Source organism: Thunnus maccoyii, chromosome 23, assembly GCF_910596095.1.
Source record: "Thunnus maccoyii chromosome 23, fThuMac1.1, whole genome shotgun sequence".
NCBI classification, from domain to species: Eukaryota; Metazoa; Chordata; class Actinopteri; order Scombriformes; family Scombridae; genus Thunnus; species Thunnus maccoyii.
This window is the reverse complement of record NC_056555.1, coordinates 7,500,523-7,512,926: the sequence shown is the minus strand read 5'-3', so window position 1 is coordinate 7,512,926 and position 12,404 is coordinate 7,500,523. Positions and strand designations below refer to the sequence as shown.

The following is a 12,404-nucleotide window of genomic DNA, read 5'->3' as shown; positions in this document are numbered from 1 at the left end:
GCTGTAGTGCCTCTGACTGTTAGTTACTGCTCTCTCAAGGGTGCAAGTAGTGTTTTCCTTTCTTGGCAAGATGCTTCTTATGCAACATATAAGTCATTTTTATTACAAAGTGCAGAAAATGGAAGGTGCAGAGCAAGCAACAATCTATGATACATATAACACAGGATGTATAGTAAGTCAGACATCAAGGTCATATGTCAGGGCAACATTTACAACAGCAAGGAAAGAACCTCTAATGACATATTGCAAACTGAAACTACACCTGTACTACCTGAGAGCTACACGTCTAAAAATACTGAGTAGAAACCATCAAATACATTTCATTCCACTCAGGTTCAAGTTTCCCTTTAGCAACCTGTATGCTTTGATTCTTGCTAAGTGGTTTCCCATTGTGGACACTGATATTCAAGCTGTAATGTCTCTGCAGGGATCACACCAACACAATTTGAAGGTCAAAATTTAAACCCTCTACACACTCGGGCAACTACATAATATCACGTCCAGAGATAGTTACGTTAATAAAGTCAGTTAGAGATGTATCCCTGCCATTTTTCAGATGATGTAAAGTTTATTTTTACATATCTGATTAATTGTGTGTTCATTGAGCTAGTGTCACCTACTTCACTGAGGATTAACTCTTACATATCAGTCACAAATTGTAACTTTAGCTTATCAAGGCCATACTTGGCAACAATTTGACTATATCATTGTCTTTTTGTGCATCGATTTGTTAAACTTTTCAATCTTTGCATTATTTGATTTCTCCAAATTGAAAATGTTCAGGATTTACATGTTCGGGATTTACATTCAATGCCACCATTCAGTGCTAATGCAGGAAGTAGCGTGCCTTAACTGCAAGTGTTTTAGTTGCCTAACCCTAACCATACCTATAAGGAATAGTTCAACGTTTTCAGAAGTATCGATTGACATCACTCTCACGTCTGTACAGTAAATATGAAGCTGGTTAGCTTAGCTTAGCATAATGCCTGGAAACAGGGGAACAGCTAGAATGGTTCTGTTCAAAAACTGTTTTCTTGGCCAGGTATAGTCACCTCCTCACTGGTTGCCTGGCAACCTCATGCTGACGACAAGACTCCAGGAAATAGTCTGGCACATAACCCTGCAAAAAACGTGTTGTTTTCACACTTTGTTTTTTTGCAAATTAATTAAACAACATGTTAATTAGTGGGTTTTAGAGGTGCTTGTAGGCAGATTTTGTTACCTTTAGACAGAGCTAAGCTAGCTGTTTCCCTTTGTTTTCTGTCTTTTGTTTCCTGTTTGGCTAAGCTAACAGGCTGCTGATGGTAGCTTAATTTACAGATAAGAGAGTGGTATCAATCTACTCATCAAAAAAAAGGCAAATAGTTGTATTTCCCAAAATGTCAAACTATTCTTTTTTTTGAGACAGACAAGGCAAAGGAGTAAAAATAAGGAACAACAAGTTGCATTTGTAAGGAGGCATGTACAAGCACCGATAAGGATCTCAAAAGGTCGATTACAGTAGATTAAAATAAATGAAATGTCCCCACAACTTATGTGCCAAGCTGGCCTGGGATTGAATCCTGTCTGACTCATCTCCTCTGCCTCCTTCCTGGTCAATAAAGGACAAAGATGAACAGAAAGACCATTGACACGTATTAAGTTTGTGTTGTAAACTTCCACAGTAGTAAAGGACAGAGTTTTTTGCGGCAGGCGTACAGTATCACAGCATGACAAGGGAGCGTGAAAGCAAATCTTCTTTTTTTGATAAATTAGAGTGGAAATAAAATGTATTTACATAACTGTCAGCGAGTAGAAAAGCATGTTTGATGGTGCAAACTTGATCCCGTCTTTGCTGACACAAACCAGTTATTTAAAGAAGTGAAAGTTCATATGTGTATTTCTAAATCAACTTGTCTCCTTGATGAAATGAACTAAATTTGCCCCACGCTTCAGAGAGTAGGCTTATTTTTCTTCTTCTTCCTCTTGTGTTCTCTGGGAAGAAATACATTTTCTCTATTTTGGACGTGTTCTGGGTTCATTTCATCCCTTGAATGATAACAGGTTTACAGCAACAGAAATAACACCCAGGGGAAATTAGGGGCTGCGGTGGCTATCAGAGAGAAATTGAATGTGTGCGAGATTATTCTGATCCACTTCCTGCTGGAATGATGAGCGCCTTGAGTGTAGATTGCTGCCAATCAAAGGCTCGCATATCAAAGCACTGCGTTCCTATCTAATTGGTCGACAAAGAGAAGAGAGGTATGCGCGATTTCTATCATGCTCACAAATGGACATCCTGTCCAGTGGCAACACTGCCTGTACACCACCAATTACCTGAGGCTGTGTATTGTCAGTGGGACTCCGAAGTGATGAAACATGTGGGTTGGCCTCCACTTGTAATGTTGCTGAGTTGCCATAATTGATCTCCCTGGGTTTACTGGTGACGACTTGACAACACTTTTAATGAGGCAAGGGGAGACAAGTTTGACTCGTACCTCCAAAATAGCTGTTTCAATCCAATTACTCCCCCATTTACTACTGTGACATTTTATTTGTGATGCTGTATAGTAAGAAATTCCTTTCCAAACACCTCACATGAGAAGTTGCCGCCACTGTGGCACCACTCTTCAGTGTGTTTGCCCCGCATCTCTCCTTGTATTGGTGCAGCAGGTCACTCTCTGTTGAATGGAAAGGTGAGGTTCACACTAAGCCTCCACAAGTCCAACTGGTTGCTGCAGAGCTGAATGAACAGATGAATAGAAACTCAACAAGCTCGTCGACAGAAAGTTGTTTATGTCTAGATGTGAAGGAGAACGTTGACCTTATTTTGAGCTGCTTTGGACCACCTGGCTGATAGGTTATGTTGAGCAAATCATGAGACTGACACAACCAGAACCAAACTATTTTCAGCATGATTCTTTGAGACACTGAAGCAAATGTCTCCTCTTCTGAATCCTTCATAGAATAAAAAGATTTAATGGTCTTTGACCTTCATCAGATTTCTGCTTTTCCTTGTTTCCTGAACAGATTTTCAGTTCCTTATAGCTACTGGATTAAATACCTTGAAGTGGAATTCCAATTTTACACATCAGTGTCAGTTTACTACTCATAAAGCACAATGATCATCCCATATACCAGTTGTTAAATGTCTTCTCTGGCTCTGGCAGAGCTTTGTCAAGATGTCATGGGCTATCTCAGCTTGGACATGGAGATTACAAATATTAACAGAGAGCCTGGGGGCATGGAGTCTGAATGAAGTGGGAATTTACCAGGAAAGGAGAGTTTTACAAAAAGGACGCTGTTGAGTTGCATTATGGGACTTGTATCAGCAAACATTTTGGGGCTTGACCCATACTAGGGACTAAAGTCAAGATATTATTGGTGAAATATAATATTAAATTGCTAGAGTGCCCTTTTAAAAACCCATGTTTTAAAATGGTTGCATCTGCTGTTGGGATTGATGGAAAACTTTTGCCGCTTTCTGCCTTGCTACTATAGGGTATATGGCATTGATAAAAATGATTTATGGAAAATGCTGGCACTCTCAAAAGACCAAACCCAGCAATGTGTTTCTCTGCAGTCTGTTGCTCACAGCCCCAAGCACATTAGTTCCTAGCAAAGACGTACATTTTTAAAAGTGGGTCACAAATATAAAGCTTTATCTTTTCAAGAGGCTCAGTAAAACAGCCGGGCACTGTAGTGTTTAGCAAACTTTACTCAAACTGGAGGAAAAAGTGCATTTGTGGAGGACTATTTTCAGCTGCGCATTAATGCACATTTGCTGTGCTACTGAGTTTTTGCGGCAGCAGGTCGATACATGTGGGACTGATCTTATCTATAGTACCAATGTCCATCATAATGAAGGAACATGTTACCCAGTCTAACAGTGTGGCTTATTAATAAGTTTTTAACCTTTTTTAGACAACAATGGAGGTCTACAGCACAGAGAATCAGCTACATCAAGCTTTGGCTACACAGACAATACTTAATCAATTCATTGATGCTTTTGGTCTTTTCATGGGGTTTGTTGACAATAAGAAAATACTCCATTACCAAGCAATAGCTGCAAAAAATACATGATTTTATATAAATATCAAGCTTGTTTTGCCATAAATCTTAGCTAAAGACCACTACATGGATTCAGTCAGAGCCTGGGGCCAAAATCAGTAATAAGGCAGTAGGCTCATGGTAGTCTGTGAGAAGATATGCTAATAATGCTTCTAAAACTTCTTAAGTGTCACCATTAAGATATTTAGGTTCTAATTCCACAAGATGATGTGAGGATTAGCACAAAAACAGAAACAGGAGGTGACAGTTTTAACCTCACATTAGCTTGCCACACTGGAATGTTTATTTGTCCTGAAAAGAAACAGGTTTATATTGGAGTAAGTATACAGTAAGTAAAAGCATTTGAACCTCTCCACTGGTACACCTGAGAAGTCACAGTAATGAGACGTGAAAAAAGACACTTAAGGAGCAATATAAAACCAGATTTTGCTTCTGTTTAAATGTACTCACCTGTCGAGCCTTCTGTTGGTACAGACATCTCCCAGACACTGATCACAAGCACCATTAGAAGTAGAGCCCCTTTGCTTCCGATCTGCGTGTATCGCTCACTCATCCTGACAAATAGAAAGAGAAGTGTTACCTTGAGCAGGTCTTTTATTACAGGAGAAGTTTAGACACATTTAAGTAAACTCATACTGTTAACATTGCCTCCTGTAGAGCAGCATCTATAAATATTTTAACACCAGTTATCGGCGCATTAATTCTGTGACAATTATATTAATTACTTTAACCAAACATCATCTATTAGCATCTCTGTCAACCTGCCATTTCACAGTGTGAGCCCCTGGGATGGATTTGGAGGCTTTGTGGCACAGAACAGGAAGAGGGTGCTGTTGTACTAGCTCACAGTTTAGCTTCACAATAGCTTACTTTGCTGGAATGCATATTTGCTGTTATCAAGAAGAGATACAGGCACTTATTCCTTGTAATGCTTTTCAAAACAAACTACAGCTGCGAATGTGCCCTAGAGATCACTGTCACCAAATCCTCTCTTTCTTCCCCTGCACTTCCTCTCGTCTCTCCTTGAACAGAAGGATCTTACAGCGGGAACAAGAACAGAAGGTGAAGACCCTCTGCTGCCCCAACAGGCTTCGACAAGCCTCTCAAGGCTATACAGCAGTGGCTAATCCATCCCTCCGCAATACCTTTTTCCTCTGCACTCCCTCTCTCTAATGAAGTGTGGTGAAGCTGGGCCACACTGCATAAACCATCTGGCACAGTGTGTTATCATTGACAGACAGCGATCAAATTTCAAACAGGGATGCAGGAGCAGTACGGTAATTACTGGAAGAGGCATGGTGTCGTATGGCACAAGCGTGCAATGTTACAAGCTGCGTTTACGCCTTATTTACCGCCTCCCGCCTATTATCTGCCTGCCTCATTGACATATAGATTGGCTAAACCTCTTTGGGACTCTCAGGTTATTTGTGTAATTAAGTTTATTTTGGATAAGCGAACGTGACCTTTTGTCCAGATTCTCTCATACCTGCCAGTGTCACACAGGAATTAATATCGAGTGACGTGTCAGAATAGCACCAGCAATAACAAAAGGGGCTCACATGTTCAAAGTGTCCTCTAAAATCATTAGGAAGAAGTCTATCATTATGACATGGCAATTTCTCATAGTGGCTGACTCTGTGCTTGTCTGCATATACAGTGTACGCACATAGAAAAGCAACTTTCAAACCATTGTTTTGTTGTTTTCAACTTTTAGAAAATTAGTTGAGAACATATAGAGGGAGAAGAAAGACATGCTCTGATCAGTTAGTTTTCCACCAATGTGCAAAAACCCAATCAGGGGGTCCCATGCTGTGTACTTCAAAAACAGAGTAGTATATACCCTATAATTACATCTGTGCCATAAAAAATAAGATGTTACTGAGAGATGTTATTGAAAACTTGCATATATCTCCTGCTTAGACTCCTGCACAGGTACAGTTTTGCAGACTTATACCTGCCCTGCACCAGAAAAGCTCAGTACTAGAACCAACCCGCTATCAGAAATGATTCTGAAATCAAATCCTGACCTGAACCACTGAGGTAAAACCTGCTACCAGACCCGACTCATATTCAAAAACTCTCATGCAAACGCTTAGGGTGCCAAAGTACACTATGGCCGGAGGAAATAAATTAATCATAAAAATAAAATCATGCTTGCTTGTGTTTCCACATGTTCAGACAAATAGAGAATAATTATCTTATTTTTTGAGACCCACCAGAAATTGTATTTGGAAGTTTAGTTAGGTAAGTGTTGATTAAGGAGACCCCCTGTATTCCACACACTGCTTCCACCTCAGACTTTCTAACACCATTAAAAACCATAATGCCCCTGAATGCTTCTGGGCATGCTGAAAATATCTGGACATCATGTTATTTAGCCACTTATCCACAGAAGGAAGCATAAAACACAGAACAACTAAAGAGTTTTCTGGTGGATTTTTCCATCAACACGGTGATATAAACCTCTGTAGAGACCAAGATTTACAGCTTTATGACACAATTCAAGGTAACTGGAGAGACCTGTGGAAAGAAATTCACCCAAATGTTGAGTGTGATAGTAACATAATGGTGAGGTTTATGAATTTGCTCTAATGGACCTCAGATTGTACACCTAGGTATTCGTATTAGAGCAGCGGGTTCTAATGTTCACCTTCATGGAGACAGATTTATAGCCGGTGGTTAGCCGAAGAATTGGAGGCTGGGTTGAAATGGTGGCCAGTTGATGTTGCTGCTCATTTCACAGCAATGAGAGTGTGTGTGAAGAAAGGGTCATTCGTGACAGAGTGCAGGGCAGACCGCTACAGCATCGTTTGTTGGGTGCCGTCTAAGGGTGCAATTCTATAAATGACATCTCATTGTCCCTGAATGTGCTGTGTTGTCATTGGTGCAGCGGTGTGCTCGGCAGAGCGAGCCACTGAAGATTTGTTACAGTTTAAGGCTATTTCACATCTTGACCTTGTTTCGGAGGTTCCTTTAGAAGCTCCTGCAAAAATACAAAATTACTGCAGTATGAATACAAACTACCTGCTGTTTAGGTCATCACCATATTTTCTATCAGGTAAATGTCTGTCTTGCTGTTCTCCCGTCTCTGATATAACAACAAAGTGAACCAGACGGTTTTCAGTTAATGAAGGTTTTTCCATCTGCTGTTTTAAGCGGTCTCTTTTCTGCTGCACAGGAAGTGATACATTTTAAATTGACACCTTCGAAAACTCTTATGACAGAATTATTCATGTCACAAAAATGATTAGTATGAAAGTTTTCTGCTCTGCCAGCACTAGGAAGAAACACTACTAGGTTAAGGTTAGAAAAAAACAAAAAAAAACCTACTTGTCCAATATGGGAAAGACCCTAAGGTGTTCAGAAAAATCCATTAAAATTATACAATTGAAAGCTCCAGAACAGCTACTGGAAGGACCTTTAATCCTGTCTTTCTAATTTTATCATCGTGGAAACGAATGTCTTCCACTCACATGCCATAGATTCCTTATCTCGGAGCCCATCTAACTGCATCTACTGTATACATAGTAAGCGCATAAAGATGTAAGTATGCATCAACCAAAGTCCTACAAATTGACCCGTAAAAATGACAGATTAGGTTGTTTGACCATACACTACAGAATAACACACAGGAGTGTTTTCTAATCTGGCATCCCTATCTGCAGTAATCAACTGGACGACATAATTTGTCTGTGTTTTCCAAAACTGTTACATATCACAAAATCATTAAGTTCAATGATGTGACAGTGCTGTGGTTAAGGTCTGGTTAGGTTTAGACACAAAAACCACTTGGTTATGTTTAGGGTCATGGTTCAGGTCAGATCATGGCTTGGGTTAAAATGATGACTTTGTTAAGGTTAGAGAAATGTGGTGTGGGTTTGCAGTTACTACGTCCTTAAGGGCCAAACACACTGAAAGCAATGAATGATGCGCCTCATTTGACGCACGTCATTTGATGCTCCTTTGGCGCACTGCAGGCATCAAATTTAAAATGCCAATACCACAGAACCAACACAGATTTGTCCTGTTGTTCTTTGTATTTACTGCTGCATTAGTTGGACGTAATGAATGAATGAAAAGGAGAAATGCAGAGGAGGAAAATGAAACTAAAAGCATCTGTTTCCACAGTATATCATCTGTTGAGTGTTTGACGGTTATTTATTTGTGCTTTAGAACAGACCCGCCATGACACAATCAGAAAATAACCTTTTATTTCTCTCATTCACTGGCTTTCTGCTCCCTGTCCTTGCTCGACCACTGCCGCACTGTCTCTCTCTCTCCCGCTCGCTCATGCTCTCAGCTCGCTTGCAAAAAAAGCCGCAGAAAAAACAGCTTTGGTCGCTGGGTCCTCATTTGATGCTCCAAAATTGAAACATGGTTGGAGTAGGGGCGTCAAGGCAGTTTGGCGCGCCAAATCACGTTTCTGGTGCACATTCAGTCATTTAAAACAATAGGTGTACTTTAAAATGCGAGCATCAGACACTTTCATTGTGTTTGGACCTTTAAAGTGGGGACAATCATAGTTATGTTTTTAAAAAAAAAAACATCCTGACTTGAGGTTGGAAAAGTGACAGTTGTGGTCAGAAACAGGAAATGTGGCAAAGTCCACTGTTTGGTTACAGCCTACATCCACTTCACCACAAGTTTGTCAACCATATGTCATCTCAACTGAGGCACTGCTCCAGGTCATAATTACTACTACTGCTAGATGGCACCTGTCACTCAAATGTAACTATATGTTATTTTTGGGCAACATTACAACCTCTTGTGTCATTTTTCTTGGGAGGACAGTCTCGGAAGTGCTTGTTGGATGGTCGAACAGTTTCTGAAACCCCTTCTCTTCACACCTTTCCCAAATCAGAATTGGTAGGGGGGGTACTGTGTGTACCTTTATCCCCATATTTCAACAATTATCGTGTCTTGCCCCTCTCTATGACGAAAGTCTTCTGTTTGGAACAGCTACAGTATAAAAACATTCCTTTCAGACATGATCAGAGGCCGCACACAAAAACTATCTTGTTTCAAGCATACTGCCACGTTAACTCTCCCTAAAATCACAAATTGTCCTTTTTACAGTACGAGTTAAACAAACAAGAGGCATTGTGTAAATGAGGCAGCTTTAGAGGTGTTTGCAGGTGTATTGTTTTGGCTTTGGACAGAGCCTGGCTAGCTGTTTCTGCTTGCCTCCAGCTTTTTATGCTAAGTTACACAAACCACGTCCTGACTCCAACTCTGTACTTAACACAGACATGCTCTTAAAAGGAAAGCATGAAGTGTATTCTCCAAAATAGTGAACTATCTTGAAACACAGTATGATCAGCTCTGATATCATTTGCATTTGGTTCCCTAAATATCATGGATTTTCTTTGATTATATTTCCTAAAATTTCATGTGTTCAGGAGGACAACTGCTATAAAAGAGCTTTTAAAACAATAAAGAACATACTCATAGCAATAATTTCTTTGCTCAAGTAGTAGACCATTGTTACAGGTTTTATTTATTCCTTTTATATCTGTTTGAACAGTGGAGCTTTTATTGCCACCAGGGACTCACAACAAAGACTCAAATGAGAGTTTTGGGAAGAAACAAATTCAAACTCAAGATTTAGCAACTGTCTACAGTGTTTGGAAGTTTTAATTGTGCATTTTACTCTTACAATGCCTCATGTATAATGTATGCCTATTGTCAGAGAATAGGCCCTGGAGTGAAACCCATAAAGTATGCAGATGATTGCCATAAGCATGAAACATGATCCGCTCATAGAAGTTTGGAGGATAGCAAATGAAAAAACAAATACTAATATACAGAGGCTTAAATGAAATGTGTAATTATCCTCTGATTGTCTGGAGAGCTTTATTTCTTTTCTTGCCAGCAGAGACAAGACACTATCCTATCTACAGTATATTGTGCGCTACACTTGAGAACACTTTCAAATGCAAATGAACACCTTTATTGAGGAATAATGCATATTCTTTTTACTAGTGGCACCTCAGTAGTTCTCTTGGATTTGTGTGCTCAGATTTATCCAGAGATTGGACTTTTATCCCTTTGTTATGAGTTGGCTCTGTTGCTCAGAGTACAAGCCTGCGGTGTAGATCATTGGATTTCCTTTCAAGAGTACAAAGTGAATTTGTTTAAAACTGAATGAAGCAGGAAATCCCAATCTCTGACCAAAACTCTGATCGTCTCCGTCTTTTTGTCCTGCCCTCCCACTCCCTTCCTCCCCGTGAAACAAATTGAATGGCAGCAGACCAATGTGCCCGCTTTAAACAGACTCCACTCGAGGCTTGACCTTGATGAGAGCGCACACCAAAGCCGAGGAACCGTCGCTTCGACTTCTACACACACAAAGCGGAAACATCTTATTGCAACAACTGCAGCACGTTCCACCTGCAGCTAAATCAAAAGACACTGCAGCATTCGCATACTGCAGTCATGTTGTCAACCATATCTTTGTTAGTAATATCCCTGCACCACACACACCTCATTGCACTTGTCCAATAACTCAACATATATTATGAACAGAGCAGAGATATCTTTAGGTATGATTTACCATTAATAAGGTTAATATGTTTTTTTAAAAATATAGTTACTGTAAAGTAAAAGTTTACATTAAAATGACATCCGGCAGTTTATGTTGTTCACTGAAGGTTTTTTTTTTTTTTTTTTTTACTGCTGGAAAAAAACAATTGAGTTGAAAGATTTCGACAGGGCAAAGTGCAGCGCTGCCCAGAGTTTACTCTCACTTTATTGCTGTCGATAGAGAAATAATAACATTTGATATACTGTTGCCTAGAGACACAGTGAACAACCCATAACCTTGACACTATGCCCAGTATTTTTTTTTCTCATGGAGACAAAAAAATGGAGAAATCAAAAAAGTTTCAAGCTATGTATCCACTTGTTCTCCTGAAGGCCAGAGTATTCAGTTCTTAACAGGTCATAGCATACTAGCTAACGTCTAATTCAGACAAACTGATAGGCATGTTAGTTATTCCATGCTTATATTCAAATGTCTACACAACTAATGAAGACAGTGTACTATTATGGCATTTAGTAAAACAGGACATTTCTACACTGTACTCACAAGATTTGGGCATATGCTAATAAATTAGCTATCACACTGCAGCTATGTTCAAAATGTTATCACCAATTTCAGATGATTTTTATTTGGCTAGTTGAGGGTAGCGTTAGCATGTTAACATTTGTCTTACTGTTAAATGAGCCTGTAGGCCAGGTAGCTAACTGTTCAAGTTATGACATTAGCTTACTTTCTCAAGCAAACTCAGGTTGTTTTGAAGTAGTGACTAGGATATGGCAGTTTACTTCAATATATTGACCGACATTTGGAAAGAAAAACGTTACGGTACCTTGCTCACTCTCTGTTTCTAGCTGGTTGTTAGACATAATGAACTAACAACCTTTTCTACACTGGTTTTCTATGACAGAGACAAACTTGGCTGGTGGCAGATTTCTGTTGTGTCTGCAAATCCCATGTTTGTATGCACAGGCAGGTGAAGGCTTAACAATGATTTAGATTGAGTACTGTATTTTGTTTGACTGGAGCTGAAGCCAAAACACTGGCGCTAACAGATATCTCAAAAAACAATAGATTTTTCAGTAAAATTCAACCTGAAACAAGAACAGCTTCAAACATCTACTGTTTATAAAACAGGGAAAGAAAAATGGTAATATCTTATATAGTCTTACTACTTTTGAGATGTAAGAGGAGACTTTAAAAGTGTTTTTTATTTGGCACAAGAACAAAGCTGAATACTTTGTGAGTGAAATCAAGGACTGCGAGTTTCTGACCTCTTTTCTCTTTCTTGTTGTCCCATTTGTGTCACTTATTTTCCTACTTTGATGGGCTTGCACAAAGACACAGTACTTTTCATTAGCGAGTTAAAGACTCTATCGACCTTGGCCTATTAATAGTAAATGTGGAATTCACTCTTCACCTGCTCTCTGCAGGCTGAGGGAGACTTTTCAAGGCAATTGTAACTAAATACAAATCATTTCCACAGCATGCAAACATTGCATGATACATTTTAAAAGGTAATATGTAGTATACAATAATATAATGTGTTTGTGTATAATGTGTTTTTCTAAGAGACAGTGGATTACAATCAAAGGCTTTATTAAATGTTGCGTATCAATTTTGACAGACCTTTCCTACCATGAACTCTTCTTGTGATAGAGGAATGGCAAAAACAACATACTACAATGCAAATAAAATATTTCTATTTTGTAAAGCTCTAGTCAATCTTTTATGTAAAAAATCACATTTCTGTTTTGTCCCATTTCCCCTAAATAAAAGGTTGTAGATGCTGTTTTCTCCTTATTTGCCCAAATTA

At 39.3% G+C, this 12,404-nt stretch overlaps 2 protein-coding genes across 7 annotated transcripts in view; one reads left to right on the top strand and one right to left on the bottom strand.

Moving 5' to 3' along the window:
- Positions 1 to 12,404, bottom strand: part of LOC121890697 (chemokine-like protein TAFA-2) — a 74,786-nt gene that overhangs the window by 26,770 nt on the left and 35,612 nt on the right. For 5 of the 6 annotated variants that reach the window (XR_006093882.1, XM_042403189.1, XM_042403192.1 and 2 more), the window contains exon 2: positions 4,501 to 4,604. Coding sequence is in view for 5 of the 6 variants with exons in the window: in XM_042403189.1 (XP_042259123.1) it covers positions 4,501 to 4,603 (103 nt within the window). In the remaining variant the exon portion in view is untranslated. Of the gene's footprint in view, positions 1 to 4,500; positions 4,605 to 11,420; positions 12,055 to 12,404 lie in introns of those variants that run through there. The other variant, XM_042403190.1, reaches the window with a different exon arrangement.
- The window catches only part of LOC121890696, a 100,059-nt gene that overhangs the window by 60,629 nt on the left and 27,026 nt on the right, over positions 1 to 12,404 (top strand). The gene's annotated exons all lie outside the window — the stretch shown is intronic.